The 21,643-nt window shown below is 45.8% G+C and overlaps 1 protein-coding gene across 2 annotated transcripts in view; it reads right to left on the bottom strand.

The window, feature by feature from the left end:
• BOD1L1 (biorientation of chromosomes in cell division 1 like 1) overlaps nt 1-21,643 on the bottom strand; it is a 53,704-nt gene that overhangs the window by 16,198 nt on the left and 15,863 nt on the right. For both annotated transcript variants that reach the window (XM_058723076.1, XM_058723077.1), the window contains exons 7-14: nt 20,050-20,161; nt 19,251-19,389; nt 18,494-18,566; nt 10,310-16,295; nt 7,986-8,050; nt 7,040-7,124; nt 3,099-3,142; nt 1,531-1,591 (exon numbers count right to left, since the gene is read on the bottom strand). In XM_058723076.1, coding sequence (XP_058579059.1) covers nt 1,531-1,591; nt 3,099-3,142; nt 7,040-7,124; nt 7,986-8,050; nt 10,310-16,295; nt 18,494-18,566; nt 19,251-19,389; nt 20,050-20,161 — 6,565 coding nt within the window. The remainder of the gene's footprint in view (nt 1-1,530; nt 1,592-3,098; nt 3,143-7,039; nt 7,125-7,985; nt 8,051-10,309; nt 16,296-18,493; nt 18,567-19,250; nt 19,390-20,049; nt 20,162-21,643) is intronic.

Genomic DNA, 21,643 nt, shown 5'->3' with positions numbered 1-21,643 from the left:
CAACAAAAAAGAAAAAAAAGGTTAAATTATTCATTCCGGTACTTATTTGAGGGGCGTGCGTGGCAGGGGGAAGGACACTTCATAAATCTTTGTGACGGGGTCCTCACGGCAACTACGTCAGGTAAGCTCCGTGATTTCCATTTGTAAAATGTGAGTAAATGGGTTTGTGGAAGGATGGTCACTGGACTCTACACAGAGTAGCGCCATTTTCCTCCAGCCCATGTAGCAACATCTTGTGAAGACGTATCCAAGGAAAACAAGTCCTTGTTTCACAGTCCTCCGATTAGCGAACATTCCTGAGTCTGATAATACTAAATATAGGAGACGATGTGGAGCTGTAATTGGTACACCACCTGGGGACAGCTGGGCACAGTCTGTGAAGCAGAGGAGGCAGCCAGCCGCTCAGCAACTGCACACCCAAGTCACAGCCACACGACTACGCGTTGGGAAACAGGTACAAGATCACGCACGGCAGCACTCTTCGTCATTGGGAAAAGTTGCTAGAACCCAAACGTCCACCAACCAAAGCAAAACAGGATGAAGGTGGTCTAGTCCCACGGTGGAATACTAAACAGCACCCGAAACCAAGTAACTGGAGTTACACACGTCAACACGACAGAGCTTCAGGACGTGATGCCGAATGAATGGCCTCCAAGTAAGGCGGGGGAGTGGGGGGTCAGCTTCTCCGTGTATGCAACATCAGGCTACAATTTTCTGGGGAAATACATACAGCGATTGTAGAAGAGCGGTTCCCTTTGGAGTGGGTTGACAGAGAGGGATTGGGATCAGGGAGGCATACAATGTGGTTTCAATTCTATCTGTAACATTTTTTTTTCCAAAAAGCCGATAGAGCAGATATACCAAATTTTAAGATATGACAAAACTAGGTGCTGAGTATTTGAGTGTGTAGAATTACCTCTGCTTTACTTTGGTTTGAAACATGGTACATAACATGTTACAAAAATACCTCTTTCCCATTCTTGGAGTAAGGTGCCCACAGCAGGAATCGACTAAAGTCTATGTTCTGCTTGAGAGGAGAACTATCCCTCTGCAATTGGCAGCCTCCATAGGTTTCGTGGAGGCCTGACTCCCAGGGAAGAGCCATATAACCGTGATAACCCTGATCTACCAAACTGGGACTGTCTGTCTGAAGGCAACACAGGTACTTAGCACAAGTACTGAGCACAAGTACTTAGAACTGCTCTTACAGTACAGACCACGGGGAACTATGCGTTTTGTGTTCCCGCCGGATTTAAGTCCACTGTGAAGTTACCGGCAAAGTTCTAGTAGCTATTTACGGCAAGCCACCACTCACTTATCTGCTAGAGGGCCTTGAACAAACACTGGACTTCTCCAAGCCTCAGTTTCCTCAGCTACAGAAGTGATGCTGCTAACACCTACCAAATGATATGACTTGAGTAAGAGCGACTTTGTGAAGTAATCAGCATAGGGCCTGACAGACAGAAGGCCCTCGACAAATGGTAACCACAATTAATACTAACGTCAATAGTACGAAATTCATTAACTTACCTTCTTGGTTATGAGATTTGCCATGAATTTCTTCATTTGTTCTGGAGCCTGAATTTTTGACCTAAACATACCATAGGAAAGGTTATTTATGGATTGTGTCACCAAAGTCTTAAAGGCAGAGAAAACAAATAAGGAAGATAGTGGGCACAATCTGGTAGTCTGTGGGAATGCTGAAATGGACTAGAACACATGCGCAAATTTCACCCAGGGGATAAAAAAAAAAAAAAAAAAAAGTTCAAAAACTAAATTTCACCCAGAAAAAAAAAAAAAGTTTAAAAAATAAATTTCACCCCGAGGCAGAAGAGCAGAGTGCTTTTGAAGTTGTTTTGGTTTAACAAATTATCATCCCACTGTGTTTACTCTCCTTGTCTTTAAAATGGTTATGGTAAAAGTGTAAGAGGTAAGAAGAATTTTCTGATTTCTATGAATTCTCTTCCCATCCAGTGATCCCTCGTGACCTTTTTCCCCCTCTTTATTTAAAAATGTTGAAGGATTCTGTCATTCTGTCATCATCTCTCTCTGGCAAATCTTGTCAATTGTGCTTTTATTTTTTTAGCTGAGGGAAGTCTTAGAATACCCTACAACACTTGAAATCTTAGTTACAGAACTTTATGAATACTTGGAAAGGACAGTGATGCCCTGACTGGGGAAAGGCAGCTGCCGGGGGGGGGGGCTCAGGGAAATGAGGCGGGGTAGAGGCCTCCACATTTGGAATCCCTTTGGAGGATAAAGCTGAACCAAACCCAGTGGGCTTTTTTCTCTTCCTTCTCACTCAGCTGACTGTGGAGGAGTTTCCAGCTGCCATACAGGATGTTTCAAAGGGGTGAAGTTAGCCCTCTGATATCTGCTGGTGCAGAGCTCCCCCAGTTCTCTGGGGCACCGGAAAGAACGTGTCTCTTTGCAACTTGCAAGCATTTTACAAAATGTTCTCTCCTGGTAAGATATCAGGTCCCTTGTGCGTTAAGAGAGATATAAAATTTCTTCCCAGCACAAAAGGGATTATGACAGCCACCGCTGGGAAAGAATACGTATGCATGACAATCACAGTTGAGTATCTTCAGAAAAGCTTTCCCCAAACATAAAACGCCCTGTAGTTTTCAAACGGTTTTGTCCACAGCACCAGGATAATTTCAGACGCCGCAATCCAATGATCAAACTTGCTACCATTCATAAAAAATAGAAAGTTCATAGTTCTTTGAAGGATTGCATCAGTAATCACCAGGTGAGTTTCCTAGTCTGAGGTACGCAGGCCTTCTTCGGTTTCCTTAAATGCTTCAAGACACTGGTCTAAGGAGTCACTAGCACGCGGTACTGCTGAATTCAGGGAGACCCTTTCCTTCTGAGGAAAGCAACTAAATTTCACAACTTCAGGGGACACAGTGGAACGCTGGCTGGCAGTCAGTGCAGCGAGAGCAGTCAGTGTGCTGCTCTCGAGTGGAGAGCACATTACAAGCAGCCTCCTGTCTCCTGAAGAATGCACAAGACTGCCCTTCTGCAAGACGCCCCTATACATTTGCTCTCAGGACACCAGACCCCGAGACAAAACCCAAACCGTGACGGTGACTTACGTTAAGTGATTCATTCACTGAGAAAGGCTCCCCCTGTGGTCCAGCTGTTCAAAAACAAAAATGAGAAATAAGGAAACCGAATACGGTTTCTGAACCACAGAGAAACAAATTGAGAACTTTCTAAGGTAAGGTAGGGGCTATGCCGCTAAGTGGCCTAGCTGCCTTGTGAACTATGAGATTCTGACCAATTGTTTTCTACAATTCGTGTCTGCCATTATGCCAGAAAAACAGGAATTATTGTTGTCTGCATTTTTATAATAATGGCAGTGGTCCATCAAATCGCTGCAGCTATTTCACTATGTTGGTGATCTGAAGCTTAGAAGAAAGGGAGACCTTTGCAAAGTGACACGGGTTTAGGTGCAAAGTGACACGGGTTCATTTAAAAATAATGTCATCGAGCAAAAAGTCAGATTCTATCCCTTCAAAAGCAACGGTCTATTTATATTCTCTGGAAACTTGAAGTACAAGGTCTACTGTTTCTACTCAACAATGACAGAACACACATTTTTCTTTTAAACAACTTCCTTTTACGTAAGTAGATCTCTTATTGAATCGTACCTAAACACAGTGAAGTCATCTGGATTATACTGTGGGAAAAAAGACTTCAGAATCCAAAAACGTCACCTTGACAATTAACAAGGGGATGTTAATTATTTGTACTCTAACACATACAGACCAATTTTAACTAACGCATCTAGGTTTTGGATAAATTAGTCACTGTTTTTTTTTAACGTTTATTTATTTTTGAGAGAGAGAGAGAGGGAGAGAGAGAGACAGAGCATGAGCCGGGGAGGGACAAAGAGTGAGAGAGGGAGGCATAGATTCTGAAGCAGGCTCTGGGCGCTGAGCTGTCAGCACAGAGCCCGACGCGGGGCTCGAACCCACAAGCTGTGACATCATGACCTGAACCGAAGTCGGACGCTCAACCGACTGAGCCACCCAGGCGCCCCAGTCACTGTTTTTAACATGTCACCATGAATGGCTTCTCAGGTCTTGGGGTGATCCCTGAGAACTATTTGATACTTCTGCTTATAAGGCTCTTGAGATCACATACTCTGGAGGCTGTGCCTTCAGATGGTTTTGCCTTGGAGGGTCCCTGTTCTGACCACTCTGGACAGTCCTGGGTGAGGATCCACATACACCGCTCCCTACACACCATCCTCCTCCGTCGCCTTGTCTACCTAATGCACACCTGCTCATCCTTCCATAATTTGGCTCCAACTTAGGGGGAGTGACCAGCACTTACGGAAATTTAAACCTTCTATATTCTTTGACCCTCCGATTCTCTTTCATGGAAATACTTGGGGGAAACACAGAACTATATGCCTATGAAAGTTCATCGCAGCTTTATTTGTAATAGTAAAAACCATAAAAACTGGAGACCACTAAAGCTCTAACAAATGGGAAAATGCGTTACAGACTACTTTCAGCTGTTAAAACAAATGAAGTCAATCTGTATATGCTAACACCGAGTTAAAAAAAAAAAGAAATTACAGAACACTACAAATGCTATGATTTCATCTTTGTTTAAATACAGAATTGTATTTAAGGTGGGTATCGTGAAATGTGGGAAACCTTGCTATGCACTTCTATGTATCTTACTTTCTATAATTAAAGGGGAGAGAGAGAGACTGGTTCAGCTTAAAGCCAGGCCCTCCCCAAGGCCCTCCCAGCAGAGCTAGCCCCACCGGTCATGCATGTATCTGTCTTACACAGAGAACCTTCCTCACTGGCAGTTACTTCACTCCCTGAGCACAGGAACCACATTCTCCACCTCCATTTCCTTGGTACTCACAAGGAACCCCGCTTACTAATGTTTGTCGGGGGAGTAATTTAAAGAGCCAAGGTCATCATAGTAAATATAATAGCTGCTCTCCTAGCCCCTTCTCCAAGAACTCAGACCGTGGTCTCGGATACTACGTGCTTCCAAAGACACTAACTCTACTCTTACCCCAGGAACAGACAGCACTTGATTCACTTTGAGTCAACCAGCAAATCATATTCATCTGGTCATAGCAGTTAGTTTAGAGTGGACAAAGGTATGTAAGCTGAAATCAGAGTAAGTCTCAGGATTTTGGCCAGGAATGACAGGACAAAGATATTTCTCCAAAGGCTCACAAATGAGAAAGCAATTATCTCTGTTGGGGGCTGAGGGAAAGGGAAGAAATTGGGTCTTTGGGGACCTCATCATGCTCTGAGATCTTGCTCTGCCTGAACTTTGCGGTTGTGTGAATACTATGGACTGGATGTTTGAGTCCCCCCCCAAATTCATATATTGAAACCCTAGTCCCCAGTGTAGATAGTATTTGGAGGTGAGGCTTTTGGGAGGTTTCAATATCATGAAGGTGGAATACTGTGATGGGAGTGGAGTCCTTGTGGAGAGCAGAGGAGGTAGGAAATCTCCTTCTCTGCATGCATACATGTGAGAACATAACCAGAAAGAGAGCCCTTACCAAGAACCTGACCACGCTGGCACCCTGAACTTGGACCTCCAGCCTCCAGAACCATGAAAAATAAATATGTCGCTTCAACACTCAGTCTATGGAATTCTGTTCTAGCAGCTGAACTGCCTAAGATGCTGAGCACATATATTCCCCATAAACATTGGTAGGGTTTCTGTTACTTGAACCAAAATCGCCTTGACCGTTCTACGTGGCTTATATGGACATTCCAACATTTAAAAACAAACAAAAAAGAACAGACTTAAATTTGGTCACATACTCTCAAGTTCCTAGGGAAAACCTGGTTGATGTGCAAACCAGAAAAGATGCTACAGTACTGATTAGAAACAAACCAGAAATAATTGCCCATTGTCACCATTCTCATTTCTATTTCCCTAACCCAGTGATTCTTGAAGTGTGGTCCCAGGACTCCTAGGACTCCTGAGATTTTCCATCAAGGGGTCCACAAGGTCCAAACTATTGTCAACACACTAAGATGTTATTAACTTTTTAAATTCATGAGTCCACAATGGAGTTTTCTAGAGGCCATGTAATGTTCCCAGAATTATCTGAAAATGCTATTAAAAGCCAACCATTTAAGTGTGATGCTGGGTTTTCTTCATATACTTCAATCAAGACAGCATCAGCAATACGCTGAATAAAGAAACAGCCCCGAGTAACCAACTGCTTTCTATTAAAGCCAGACTTACAGAGATTTGCAAAAATGCAGAACAACGTCACTTTTCTTGGTACATTTTGCCGTTTTGGAAAATGTGCTATTTTTCATGAAAAAAATGTTACTTGTGCTTAACCTATAGTGAGCTGGTGATATTAACTCAGTTCTAGTTTCTTATTTGATAAATGCCAATGGGTATCATCCACGTAACAAAAGCTGTCTGGGATCCTCAATAATTTTTAAGAATGGAAAGGGGTCCCGAGACCAGAGTTTGGGAGCTGCTGTAAATCCTGGGGCTCTCTCCTACGAAGCCTGCAGTGGACCCTGGAGACGGTGCAGAGACCGGGAGGAGCCTGTGCGTGCCGGGAGCAGCTCTGTGCTCGCTGGGGCCCAGCCAGAGTCCAAGGGACAACAAGCAGAGCTTTGAAGGGATGCACGGGCTTTCCAGCTTTTGGAAAGGACCGGTGACAGCATCTTCTATGGCAGGAAGGTGCAGGGAGCCACGTGCTGGGGAAAGAGCAAGAGTTTGCTCCAGAGCAGTTTGCTTCCTTGCACACTTACTTGGTAAGAAGAGATTTAAACAATTACCTTATATGAAACTGACAAAGAGTCAGTTTGATGAGAAACTGTGTATGCTAAGAAAGAGTATATGCTAAAAATGAAATAGGAAAGAACTCTCTCCAACCTATTTTAAAAAGTGAGAGGAAAATTCATATAGCCTGTGTTTTATAATTATGAACCAGCTATTGATTTTAAGCTGCAACAGAAAGTCAAACCGCAGACCAGGAAAACAGTAATGTGGACAACCACTAAAAAGGGCTTACCTGCTCCACTTGGCTGTCTCCCATACAGACTTTCTGGTGCTGCTAGAATTTCCTGGGTTTTCTCTTCCTCTGATGGTACAAATGTCTAAAAAGTCCAAAGCACCATAAAACACTAAGTTAACTGAGGTTCTGGTGACAAGAAGGCAAGACTAACCTCAAGGTAATGAAGGCATCTTGCAACAATATAAAAGACCACGTTCAAGTCTGTGCAGAATTGAAAGCGAACACATGCCAAACTTTGAAAACGAAAGTCAGTCTAATCTCATATTTCATCCATCAGTGGTTGCCCCGTCCCCTTAAAAGTGAAACGCCACCGTAATACGACACACAAGACGACCCCCCGCCCCCATCACGTCCCCTCTCTCGTCAGGCCTCCGTTCCTGCCCCGCTGCGGGGTCTGGGGCTCACAACTGCCCTCCTGCTCCACGTCCAGAACATACTTCTTTGCCTGCAAGGCTCTTTTCCGTTTCGTTCCCCTCTGGTAAATCCCTACTCTGCTTGTGAACCACCACTCAAATGTCTTCTTGGCAAGCCCTCCTGCCTGCGCACCATTGCTCCTGCTGGTAAGCTGACCCTCCTCTGCACGGTGCATCGTTCCCGTGCTTACTGCTACCTTGTCTCACACACTCAGAGGGGGCCGTGAGATCCGGCTGCAGAGATTCAAGTCACATTTTGGACATGGAACGCGTAGGAACTGGCAATGGCTTAAATGTAGGGTGACACCGAGAGACTGCGGGTGACTCCTGGTTTGAGTACACGGAACTGATGATGGCACTACGTGTTGAGATTAGCTTTCCTTGCATAGGACACGACCATGACAACGTGTAAACGTCCGAAGTACAGTGGGAACAGGAGCCGTGTGATGCTGAAGGGTGCACACGTCTACGCGTGGTGACATAGCACTTACACCACGTGCAGCCCAGTGTAACTGAACTGTCAGCCATACCTCAGTTTTCAAGCTGCCTTTCAGTGCCCATCCTCCCAAAACACTCGACGGAGATTCTTCAGTGCCTAAAGAAAGCCAAACCATTAGCCAATTTAAGAATTTGCTTGCAAAAAAAAAAAAAACCATGCTGAATCAAAAGGTAACAATGTTGTTCCCTAGCCTGCCGTGACCCCTTCCTCCGCTGTTTTATTTTGCTGTCGGTAGAAAACAACAAAAGGAGGACGTGTGAAAAATCGTGGCTGAAAGGCAGGAGTCGTTTACTAAGTTCGGGGGTGAAATTGTTTCTCGCTGTTAAGATGGCTGCCCAGAAAGAATAACAGATTATTTCTGGAGACGTGATATTTCCAAATATTTTTCTACAGTGTTCTAAATCAAGTTTGGCCCTAAAAGAAAAAAACTCTGGGCCACTGAGCTATATTCTCAACAAAGAACATGTTTATGAACAGATTCACTTTTCTTGCTTCACCCTGACACAGCAGAGTTGAAAATAAAGTTACGAAACCAGGAGGCAGACAGAAAGAAAATGGCATTTTCTCTGGTAAGACTCAGTCCTCCCCCTGTTGTGATCCTTCCTTTCTCTTGCCCTCATCCCTCTGTGACTGTGGCCTCAGTTCTTTCATCCACCCACACAGAAGCCTCCAAAGAAAACCCTTCCTTTCTCTAAGAGGATGCGGGCTTTTCCTTGCTAAAATCTCTTCTATTTTTTTTTCTTTTTAACGTTTATTCACTTTTCACAGAGACAGAGCACAAGCGGGGAGGGGCAGAAAGACAGGGAGACACAGAATCCGAAGCGGGCTCCAGGCTCCGAGCTGTCAGCACAGAGTCCGACTCGGGGCTCGAACCCACGAACCGTGAGATCATGACCTGAGCCGAAGTCGGACGCTCAACTGACTGAGCCACCCAGGCGCCCCAAACCTGTTCTATCTTGTTCCTTCAGGGAAACAAAGCAGGGGAGAAAGGAGTAGCAGACTGTAGCAATGGTTAATGCATAAAAAGTTGCAGAACACTTGGGGCGCATGGGTGGCTCAGTCAGTTGAGTGTCTGACTTCGGCTCAGGTCATGATCTCATGGCCTGTGGGTTCAAGCCCCTTGTCGAGCTCTGTGCTGACAGCCTGGAGCCTGGAGCCCGCTTCTGATTCTGTGTCCCCCTCTCTCTCTGCCCCTCCCCCACTCATTCTCTGTCTCTCTGTCAAAAATAAACAAAATTGGCAGAACACTCAATTTTCCCAGGCAAAAAGCAATGGAAAAATTTCAAGTCCCTTATTTCAACCCTTGGAACACTTCTTAATGCCCCTTAAGTCCCTAAAATGAACAGGACTCAATCTATTGGCCTCAGCTTCCTGAGGCTGTATTTGATGACATCTAAGGGCTGTTGCAGTTTAAAAGTCCAGAACACTCTAATTCACACACCCACAGAAAAGAAGTCGACGTCCCTGACTCCCTCAGGTCCAGCCCATGACGTCCCTTTGAGTTCCCACAGCGCCTGCCATCAGAGCGTCCCTGCCTACTTAAAATGCAAAGCCGGATTCACAGCTGCTCCCCTTCCCCAAAGCCCAGCACAGTCGTGGCTGGCACAGGGTGTCCCAAGTTGGATGGCACAGTGAATGACTGAGCCTAAAGGTTACCCCTTTGAAAGTTACCAACTGTTTCTACCAACATCTACTCTCTGAAATCTGTCAGGAGGGAACACGTTTCTTTTTGTCTTTCAAATTCCAAACCAGAAGCTCACTTTACCTGAATGAAAAACTCCGTTAAAAAATACAGTGCTCCCCTGATGACAAGTAGCCAGCCGGACTGAACTGACACTCATCGCAAATCTATAGGATGTTAGATGAGGGCTGAATCGTGTTTGTTTTTGCACTATTATTCCCCGTTTTATACAATGGAAAACTAAGGCTCGGAAGTAATTTTTTTCTAAAGGGCCCTAAGTACCATGCAAGTTATTTAAACTCTCTGAACCTATTTTCTCATGTGTAAATGGAGTGATAAAAAAATGCTCACTTCACAGGGCTGTTGTAAGGTAGTGTTCATTGTGACAAAAACCCGAGGCTTCGAGGTTTAGTAGCTTGCAGCAGTCATGCAAATCACACACGGGTGGCTGACCTCCCCTCCCCCAGCTTCTTGCCTCTGCTCTCCTGCCACATGAGAAACGGGTCTAAGGTTTTAAGTTTTTAAACCCATGGTTCTGAGCTCAATCTTCCTACTTGAGAAGTTATTTTGTGACATCCTGGAAGCAAAACCACCTTTTGAAAGATGGTTTTAAACATACCCTACTGCAATCGCCTTTGCAAAACGCTAGTATGTACAATTAGGGCGAGTCTCACCTATATCGTGCAAATTCTCCTCAGGAGGAACAATGACCTTGAGGACTCTTTCCTCCTGCAATGATTTCCTCATGCCACTACCGTCTGCCGCTTTCTCACTGGACCCTTGGATTGTCCGTCCGCCGTTGTGGTCGCTTGTCACGGTCAAGTCCTGCTCACGTCTTGGAGCCGACGGAGCTACAGCGCAGGCAGCTGGAAGGGGCGCCCCGTGGGAAGGACCAGTTTCTGACTCTCGGCCATTAACACATTCACTGGTGGTGGTTTTCCCGGGGTCAGCCGGCCCACAGTGCCCCGGAGAGGGCGGCCGCGCTGCAGCGTCTGGGACAGGAGGCACGTTGTCGGCCCTCCCGGCACCGGGACTCACTGCCGGCAAACAGCGGCTCCCGAGGGAGGCGTCCCCGGCCGTCCACCCCTGTCCATCCTCGGGTGCGCCCGCTCCCCTCTGCTCGCCCCTCCCTGCCCAACAGGTGTCATGCCCTGCCGCGGCGGCCCCCTGGCCCCCCCGCCCTCTCTGAACGGAGCTCGGCCACGTGCTCCTCTCTGCCACGCCGACGAGGGGCGAAGGGCTCTCGCTGCGTTCTGTCACTGTCGGTGGCACCTCGCAGGGACGGTCCTTGGGGCCTGTGGCTCTGGCCCCTGGCGGCGGTGCTGGGTGTGGAGGGCTGTTCACGGCCATCGGGCTGGGTGTCGGGGCCTCGCCCCGGCTCCTCCTGGCGGCCGAGGGGTCTCTTCTGTCGGCGACGCTGGCGGTCAGCGGGCTCTCCTCATGCCTGTCGAGGCCGGCAGGCAGCAGCACGCACTCGGCCGTGCTGGTGGAGATGATGGCCGTGTCGCTGGAGTCCTCTGTCCTTGCAGCGGCGGGCCGCTCATCGTCCCGTGGGACAGCGCCCCGCATGACTGCCTCGCGGCCTTCGGAGGTGCTCGTGGAAATCATGGCGGCGTCGCCGACCTCCTCTGCCCGCACGGCCGAGGGGTGGCCTTCCTCCCGCGGGGCGGCGCTGGACACGGGGCCCTCGCAGTCCTCCCCCGAGCTGGTGGAGATGATGGCACTGCCGTCCTTCTCTTCCAGGGCGGTGGTGGGCCGCGCGCCTGCCACGGAGGCCTCGCGCTCCTCCGCTATGCTGGTGGAGATGAGCGCACACTCGTCCTTCTCCTCCTTGCTGGTCGAGGCAAGGGGGCTTTCAGCTTGCGTGGGCGCGCTGGGCATGGGCACCTCGAAGTCGTCGGCGCTCGCCGAGCCGGCGCCTTTGGCACTCTCCTCCGCCGCGGCCGCCGGCGGCTGACTCTCGGCACACGCGAGGGTCGTCGCGCTGGAAATCGGCACCTCGAACTCTTCGCCGATGCTCGTGGAAATCATGGCACACTCGTCTTTGTCCTCATTTCTCACGGCAGCCAGCTGGCTCTCACCTGACACCGCACTGGGCATGGGGGCCTCAAATTCTTCCCCGTTTATGCCGGCACCTTCCCGATCTGCCCCACCTCTCAGTGCGCTTGAATGACCCTCCTGTACATCGGCAACTGTGCTCAGCTGAGGGGTGCAGTCGTTTGTCGTGCTGGTGGAAATCAGCAAGCCTTTGCCTGGACTTTTGCCCCCAGCTACGGCAGCTGGGTTGGAAACGGTGTCACTGGCTGTAGTGGCCAGAAGGCCATCACACTCTTCATTTTCCCCAGAGGTGATGATTCCTTCGTCTTCCTTCCCACCAGGCGACATGTGCCCAGCTTCACATTGTGGGCCCGCACCCGACCCGAGTGCCTCGTAACTGCCCCCCACCAAGCCAGTGGAAGTAGTGGTGTCGTCCACTTTTTCTTTCCTGGTGAGCGGACTGTCACTGTGATCTGAAGCTGCACTGGTCATGGGAGCCTCGCAACCTCCGGGAACTGGGGCCACGTCACCCTTCCCTGAAGCCGCACTGGTCACGCTGCTTTCTACGACGCCTTTGGCGCTGGAGCAGATCTCCGGATCTTTCATGCCCTTCTCCGCACCGCTCAAGCTGTCAACACTGCTCTCGTTGGCGTTGGTGACGGTGGCTCCGGCCTCAGCTCCCACGCACCCTGCCGCAGTACCAATCTGACCGTCCCCTTCTTCGGCACTTCCGCAGATCGATACCCCCTCGCTTTCCTCCTCTGCCCCGGTGCAGGTGGACGCGTGCCCGATTTCATTCCCCCTTCCGGTGCTGGTCACCACACCTTCACCTTCTTCGTCCTCCTCTTTCGCGCCGGTGCTCGTTACAATGCCTTCGTCGTCACATGGGCCAGCAGCGACCAATGGCACGTTAGTGGCTTCTTTGGCTACCGTGCTGTCCATTGCGCTCTCTCCATTTTCTTCTGATTCAGAGCTCAGAGCAAAGCCCTCGCTGCCCTCTTCCGAGCCTGTGCAGCTCGCTGGCCCCTCTCCATCTTCTTCTGTTATCCCAGTGCTGGTGACGGCACTCTCACCTTCCGCGCCGTCATTCACAGAAGCGTCTCCGTCCTGGGGGGCGCTGCTTCCTGGTGGCGCGTCACTCCCCGCCAGGGCCACAGCTGCGCCTGTAACCACACGCTCCTCCTGTTGCTCTGCGCCTGTGACGGAGCACATGACGAAAGCAGCGCTTCTCCTTTCCGCTCCGGTGCAGGTCACAGTCCCCTCGGTTTCTTTCTTGGGGCCCGTTCTCGTCACATGTCTCTGGAACCCATCCACCTCCTCACTGCTTAAGGAGCCCTCCCTTACTTCTGTCCCGGCACTTGTCACCGCACCATCGCTTTCAACCTCACCGATAAAGGTGACAGTTCTCTCCGCCATTTCCAACGTGCTACGTGAAGAACCGTCACACTTCTCTTCAGAGCCGGCGCTGGTGACAGCATCATCTTTCTCTTCTGTCACCCCACTATTGACATTGTCTTCAATTGTTACTGCGTGAGCAGTCACGGGGTCTGCTGCCCTTTCTTCGGATTCAGCCATAGCACACTCTGCACTCTCTCCCTCCTTGGTGCTTGTGAGGAAGGTTTCGCTCTCGGCAAACCCTTCTGTGACAACGCCTCCGCCTTCTTCGGCCGCCGCGAAGACAGTGCATTCGCTGGCTTCTGCCCCAACGCGAAGGGGGCTGTTTCCAGAGCAGACACCTGCTACGAAGCCTTCGTCTGCCTCAATGCTCATGCAGGGCACAGCCACCTCACCCTGTCCTGTTTCTGAGGACGTGGTTGTAGCATCCCCCGCCTTCACGGTATTGAAGGGAACACCTTCGCCCTTCCCTTCGGAACTGGTGGCAAAAGAAGACTTTTCTGCTCTGCCAGGCCCGGCGGTCACACCCTCAGCATTTCCACTCCTTTGCTGCAAAACTGGGGAAGCGGCATTACATCCAACACTGGTGTCCACCTCGCTGTTTTCAGCCCTTCTTTCAACATCAACTGATGTGTTTTCTATTTCACCTGGGCCACTACTACACTTGAGCACAACTGTCTCGGCAGCTTTGTCTGTCCGCGTGCCGAGCACTGGGTCAACGGTGACGCCATGCTTTTTGCCATTTTCTTGCACAGCTCTCACTATCTGCTTTGAACTGGGCTCTGTGCTTAAGTCACTTTCTTTCCTGGCCATGTCCATCAAGCCATCTTCTGTGTTAACACTCTCATTTTCCATCCTCGCGTCAGTTAACTTGCCACCAACAGGCATGTTTACTTGTCCCTGCTTACTGTGCAACACAGTGGGCTGGTAACCTTCTGGAATGTGCCTTTTGCTATCCACGCTTGCTTTTGCCGGTGTGTCTACTGTGGAAACTGCCACACTTTCTTTGCTGTCACCTGTCATAAGGACTTGTGATTCCCTAGCAGTCAAACTTGTGTTAGGAATACCAGAGCGCTCCACAAGTGAGGGGCTGGCTGGGTCGCCTTCTAAAACAGTCCTCCCGTCAACCAAAGGAATTACGTCCGAATCAGGAGACTGTTTTGGAGGCACGACAGTTACTGAACTTAAGGATGGTGAAGGATCTAAATTTGGGGAATGTACACGATCAGCATCTCCTTGGGCAGCATGTTCTTCAGGGGGTCTGGTTGTATTTTTCAAATTCTTTTGTGCCCTGTCATTGTCGGACGGGGCTCGAGGAAACGGTGTGGGACTAGTTTCGGAGTCTGTATTTGTTTCATGAGTTCCCTGGTGAATGGGTTCTTTCTCCCCAGGGTTCAGTTTGGACACAGCACTTTGGATATGCACTTTCTTGGTCAGGGTGCTTTTATGGTCAGCGTGCTTTTCAGAATTACTAACAACTCCTGTTCCACGTCCTGATTTACAGGCTGGAGCTGCTGTTTTTGAGTCTACTGTGGAAGTTCTTAATTCATCCTTCAGAACCGGGGCTGCGGTTTTTTGTTTCGTAACATTTTCAGAGTCAACGTCTTGTTGAGAAATAGCATTGCTGTTGTCTTGGGTTTTAGATGCTTCAGACACATTTTCAACAGCTGGCTCGGAATCAATTTCCATTGGCTCTTGTTCAGGCATTAATGTGGTATCACCACTCCTTTTTGGTCTCTGAATGGGGGAACTACTGGTGGTGCCCAAGGTGTTTGCTGATCTTTCTTCTCCTTTGGTCATTTCTTGGGATAAGCTTCCTCTTCGGTTTTCACACAACTTCCTACTCAGTTTCCTCTCTGTAACCGAACTATTCCCTCTGGCCTTGTCGTGATTACTGTCACCTTCTTTACCATCTTTGTCATCTGATTTATTTTCTTCCCTTTTTCTCACTTCCTTACTGCTATGCTTTAAGCTTCTGCTTTTGTGCCCATCTGATAACTTCCTGTCCGGTCTGGAGGGGCCTGAATCTTTTTCAGCCTTATATTTCTCCTTCGCTAATGGTAACTTGGCTCTGTGACTCGAAGAGTCCTTCTGTACCCCGTGTGAAGAAGCGGCACTGTCCGATACAGCTTCCACACCAGTTTCCTCAGAAGGTCTGTCTTCAACTTTAGACTTTCGCTGTCTATCTGGGTTGATCTCTTCTGTGTTCTTCTCCTTATCTGGTTTTGGAGTGGTCACCTGTTTCGCGACGCTTTCTTGTAATTCCGGTTCAACTACTTTTAACTGCTTGCCTTGACTTTTCGGTTTCGACTTTAACAAAAGCTTCTCTTCCAGAAGGCTCTTTGTTCTTCGCTTCTCCTTGTGAACCATCTCTTCTGGTTTCGAATTACTATCTACATTAGTTGGGTCCATATCACACTTGTCCTCTGAATAACTGTCACTTCTTCTCTGCAATGGGATTCCGTGTTGCTTTGAACTCAGAGAATCTTTCTGAACTTTAGAATCACTTGATCTTCTTGATTTGTGTTCTGCCTTAGTTTTCTCGGCTGAAACATGTCTCTCTTTTTTGTTGTTTTCTTTACGAACATTCTCATCTGTTTTTATAATATACTCAGAAACTGGCTTCCCGTCTTTGCCTAAAATTGATAATTTCCTCTCATTCTTATGTTTACTTTTTCGTTCAGTTTTATCATCCGAAGCCAGTTTTGGTTGTTGACTTTGCTTTTGAGTATTTTCATCCACTTTTAAGCTTTTCTCAGAAGAGTGAAGCTCCGTCTCCTCACTCGTTTTATGCAGACCGTCACCTTTATATTTATGTTTCATAGACACTTTGTCTTCTGACAGAGTCTTCTCTTTTTCAGGCTTGTCCTTTGAGGACTTTGCCTCTTTCTTAGGTAGGCTTTTCACATGTGGTGTTTCAGAATCATCTTTCTTTAGATGCTTTTCATTTTTAAGTGTGCTCTTCTGTTTCTGGGGCTCTTCGGTGCCAACCTCTGACCGTTCTGCCTGCCTCTTCCCATCTCTTGCGTCAGCCTCTTCCTGTGCCCCTTCCTCCACGACAGGGGTGGATGTGCGTCTTCTGTGTTCTCTCTCTATCTTGGACTCATTTTTGTTTTCATCAGCTGAATGCAACGACTCGGAAAGTCTCCGGGCAGGTTTACTTGGTTCGCTTTTTGCGTGAACATGCTTCAGGTCCTTTGAAGAGGACACTTTTTCCTTTTCGCCATGCTGTAAAAAAAAAAAAAAAAGGTAAAATATGAGCAATACTAAAATCAAACTTAGCATTTGGGTACCCCCGATACGCTGAGTGCCGTCACGTGTTACATGTCACTTAAGCTCGCCAGCAGCCTGTGGTAGGTACTGGTGACCCCACTTGGTGCATCGGGAAACCGAAGCTCAGTGGGACTTGATGACCTTGTCCCCAGGCCAACGACTTCAGATGAATTCATTCGCAGTCTAGGGCTCTTCCCACTGCACCGCAGAGATCTGTGCAGAGACCAGCTATCTCTCCTGAGACCTGTCCCTGCATTTCGGAGGCCTCCTTGAACTCCAAACCGTTAAAGCTCACTAACACCCAGCAGCCACTAATAAATATAAGCTGCATGAATGAGAGCTCAATGTTCTTTTCAGTTCCAAAACATGATGAAGACAATTTAAAAATTCTATACTGAAATGAAGGTTTCTTACATTTTAATTTAGGAGCCTGAATGATTTGTGGAAACCTCATGAATTCAGGCTCCTTAAAGGACATTCTAGTTAGGAAGTTTCAAATGCACGCAAAACCTCACTGTAACAGTAACCTTATCACATATCAAGCACGTGTATGTTTATGTATCCGAAGGAAGACAACGATGGACCGACCCTTCCTCCCTGTCCCACAGTATGGCACCGAGTACATTATTAATGTTAGTCAGTGAACGCAGACCACACATACTACAGTCTCATTGACCACTACCTATAATTTCTCATTCAAATAATGAGCTGAAGTTCTCAGAAGGACCTGTGTCTCTGGGTTAGTTTATCACTGCAACTTCTTACAATTTAACACAAAGATTAATGCACTTCTACAGATTCAGGAGTAGGACATAGAAAGATCTTAAAAAAACACTTTAAAGTGAAATTCCTCAAAGAACTAACAAGGATTTTATCGCCTAATTTTACAGTAAGCTTCAACCAGTTTATATGAACAAAATTTTATGAAGTCATTTTTAAAAGAAATTTATCACAAAATGAAGTTAAATATTTTATCAACTTTTTTTTTTTTTTTATTTATTTTTGGGACAGAGAGAGACAGAGCATGAACGGGGGAGAGGCAGAGAGAGAGGGAGACACAGAATCGGAAACAGGCTCCAGGCTCCGAGCCATCAGCCCAGAGCCTGACGCGGGGCTCGAACTCACAGACCGCGAGATCGTGACCTGGCTGAAGTCGGACGCTTAACCGACTGCGCCACCCAGGCGCCCCAAGTTAAATATTTTAAAGTATGCCATTAAAACATCAGGATATACTTATAAATATGCCTCTAATTTCTGAATAAAGAAATCAAAATTATTTACTGGCTATGAATAATCACTAAATTATTAGTTTTCCCTTGGAAATGTGAAGATAGTTTCGGTATAGGGGTGCTTGGCTGGCTCAGACAGTAGAGCATGAAACTCCTGATCTCAGGGTCGTGAGTTTGAGCCCTAGGTTGGGCGTGGAGTCTGCTCAAAAAAAAAAAAAAGATAGTTTGGCTATAGAATTATAAATATGGCAGGGTAAATAAGGATCTGAATCCAGTGAAAGCAAAAGTTTATCCCAAGAAAATAATCCAAACAGGGGGAAAAAATGTATTCATTAAACATACTTTCAGTACTTACATTGGTCAGATCTTGGAAGTAATCTAAGTGCTCAACTATAAGGGAATGCTTAAGTTACAGTCTATCTATTCAATACAACCCTATGCAGTCATTAAATATAATAACTAGAAACTTACAAGGTAACATGAAATGAGCAAGAGGGAATGTTAAAATCATTTTGCAAGATTGCACCCACTCTACAAAATTATGTACATTTGTGGAGGAATATAGGAGAATGAAGTGAATAATCTGCCCTGGAGAAGGGATTCTAGCTACCCTCTTTCTTTTCCATTATCATTACTGGCAATTTTGCTATTGCTAATATAACAAATGAGAGTGGGGGGCTGGGGAATGAGGGAAAGGAAAGTAGAAAAGTAGCTATTACTTGAATAAAAGATCACGTGAATCAACTTGGTCAAAATGAGGAATTCAGGTCATGATAAGATGGGGGTTCAAGAATGCTGAAGGTGATACATTTTTTATCTAACTTGGAAAAGATCAAATTGCATTCCAAGTTTTACTCCGAAGGACTGAATGGCCTTTATCTAACAAAAGAACATTTAAAATGGGTTTTATTAATTCAGACACACCTCACTTGTCTTCAGAGTTTCTTTGGAATCTTCTTCAGATTGCTGTTTCTTTTTAGAATTCTCTTCAACATTCCTAAGTGGGAAGAAAAAGTCATATATGAGCTTAATTTGAATAAAATATAAGAATTTCTCAGTAAGATTAGTTACTGGTTCAGCTACATCCAAGTCTGTGACAAATGTATATAATACAACTTGACTGTAGCCTATGGCTCATGGGCCTTCAGGCCACTTTCAGAGTCTCTTTGGCTTTCTAATTCTTATAGAATTCACTATGACAATGTAATGACAGATAAGCATTTGGTTCAGCCCCCTGGTTTACGGGGAGAGGCATGAGACACTGTTGAAGGGAATGCCTAGCAAGACTAGAAAATGGATGCAGTCACTATAAATAAGTGGTTAAGTGGCTACTATAGGGATACTTCCTGAGTATTCTAGAGGGTCCATAAACTCTGAAATTCTCAAAACAACTGTGTGTTTATACACACGCATTTTTCTGGGGAGATCCGAAACTGCCATCAGATTATGAAAAAGTTCCGGGCCCCCCTCTCCCAAAAACATTAAAACACACTACTTTACAGTAGAGATACTAACACAAGGAATGAGGATATAAAGAGTTCTGAGCCCCCATGGTTCACAAATGTGCAACAATAACACACACTTTCAAGGTAAGGTTCTTTACTGTCACTGTCAATGCCTCCCTTCTGAAAGTATGCCAGGGGAAAGTTATAATGGGAACACTGCCAGATACAACATGTACCTTGAATCTTTCTTTCTTCTTTTGCTTAAGGCTACCTTTTTCTCTAATACTTTCCGCTCTTTAAGGACTTCTTTAATTCTGGGGGTTTTCAGTTCCAAAGTCTTTGTTGATGATTCTTCTAAGTCCACACTATTTTTGCCTAGGAAAGAAGCAATATCAATAAGCTGTACTTTAGAATGGAATTTATAAACAGTGTAATATTTATTTTTCATTGAGAATTTCTGATCAATGTAAAAGTGCTGAATGTGCTTTAATATCCTTAAGTTGTACTAGAAGAAAAGTAATATTTTAGATGGACAAGTCTTAGCTTTTTTATTTCAAATGCTTATGTGTATGTATTTTTTTTTTTTTTTTTGTATGCTACAAAGGATCAGTGCCCAGAGAAAGTTCAATTTTGTTCAATGAAATATTCCAGATAAATGTTTGACACTTTAGTAAACAAAAAAGCACAGATTAATTCCACTAATATCACCAGCAAGGCTTGATTACTCACATGCAAACAATCCATTTTCCAGTGATAATTCATTCCACAATGGCTGGAAAATAAATTGCTAATGAGGGCTGTATAAGCTGGTACCTGACAGAATGTATAACTTAGATACAGCAATATAATTTCAAAAGTGATACATCAGAATAAAAAAAAAAAACCTTCCATATTTAAGAATAATTTTTTTAATACAACAGCTTTATTGAGATGCAATTTAGATCATTTTATATCATCTCATAAGTAATATGAATATCTAGAAAATAACGGAGTATACAAGATAATTTAAAATATTAAAGTTAACACCTCCTATACCTTGACTCTTAGCTTTTGAAGACTTTGTCTTTTCTGCCTTCTGCTTTCGTTTTTCTTCAAGTTTCTCTCTATTAATTTGCCTTCTTAAAAGCCTCTCTTCTTTTTCTTTAGCCTAAAACCACAAAATACTCACAATTATCCTGACCAACTATTAGGCAAAAGCAAAAACAATGAAAACAAGTATGTTTACCCTTCAAATATTCTTACAAAATAATGGGCTTTGCAAAGGTGCATACACATTATATAATTTGGAAGCTACCAGAAGAGACAGATCAGAAAATTTTCCATTACTCTTTCAGATTGCCATTAGTTTAAGGAATAGGAAAGGTATCATTTTGGGAAATGGTGGTTTAATAAACCAGTTACTTCAATTAAAAGGCTGGCTGTGAAAATATATATGAACATCAATGTACATCATATGTACACAGGCAAATCTCCTGTATACAATAATTTTTAAATTATTCTTAAAAAAATTTTTTTTTAAACTTTCATTTACTTTTTGAGAGACAGTGAGCGGGGAAGAGGCAGAGGGAAAGGGAGTCACAGAATCCAAAGCAGGCTCCAGGCTCTGAGCTGTCAGCATAGAGTCCGACGCGGGGCTTTAACTCAAAAACTGCAAGATCACGACCTGAGCCGAAGTCAGACGCTTAACCGACTGAGCCACCCGGGCACCTCAAATTTTTAAATTATTCTTAAAGGAGAAACTGAAGTGCAGATCAAGAGACAGGCTAGTTCTACAACAAATATGACTTGTGGGTTATGCCCTTGGGACCCAGGTTTTGGACATGGGACTTTCTGCTATCCTATGTTAAAAAAACAAGGGGCGCCTGGGTGGCTCAGTCGGCTGAGCATCCGACTTTGGCTCAGGTCATGATCTCATGGCTTTTGGGTTTGAGCCCCACATCGGGCTCTGTGTGGACAGCTCAGAGCCTGGAGCCTGCTTCAGATTCTGTGTCTCTCTCTCTCTCCCTCTGCCCCTCCCTCGCTCATGATGTGTCTTTCTCTCTGTCAAGTATAAAAAATAAAAAAAGAAATAAAATAAAATAAAATAAAATAAAATAAAATAAAATAAAATAAAATAAAATAAAATAAAAAAACAAGAATCTGGTCATCGTGGGTTACGCCCCCCACCCTTTTCCAGCCAGAACTCCAAGTCTTAGAGGGCTAAAAACCCTAAGCATTGGTATAACCTCCGATGAAGCAAACTTCTCAGAGACAAGCAACTATCAGCATTTCCACCTCCTTCAAATGACCATCGTAGGTAACAGCATTTCCTCGCTCTAAGATGTGCAGCTCCATATTTTAATGTTTCTAAAACCATAAGTCATCTTAAAACTGACGTACACCTATGATAAGGTAGCAAATTTTTTTCTCTAAGAAGCTGTTAATCCAATGACACATCTTGTACCTAGGACATTTGTAGACTGCACTTCTCTTTTTGAAATAAAATTTTTTAATGTTTATTTACTTCTAAGAGAGCGAGCGAGCGCATGAGCGAGGGAGGGGCAGAGAGAGACAGAACGTGAAGCAAGCTCCAGACTCCAAGCACAAAGCCTGACATAGGGCTCGAACCCACAAGCAGCGAGATCGTGAC

Source organism: Neofelis nebulosa, chromosome 3 (assembly GCF_028018385.1).
Source record: "Neofelis nebulosa isolate mNeoNeb1 chromosome 3, mNeoNeb1.pri, whole genome shotgun sequence".
NCBI lineage: Eukaryota > Metazoa > Chordata > Mammalia > Carnivora > Felidae > Neofelis > Neofelis nebulosa.
Note: the sequence above shows the minus strand (reverse complement) of the source record. Positions and strands in the feature narration are given on the sequence as shown.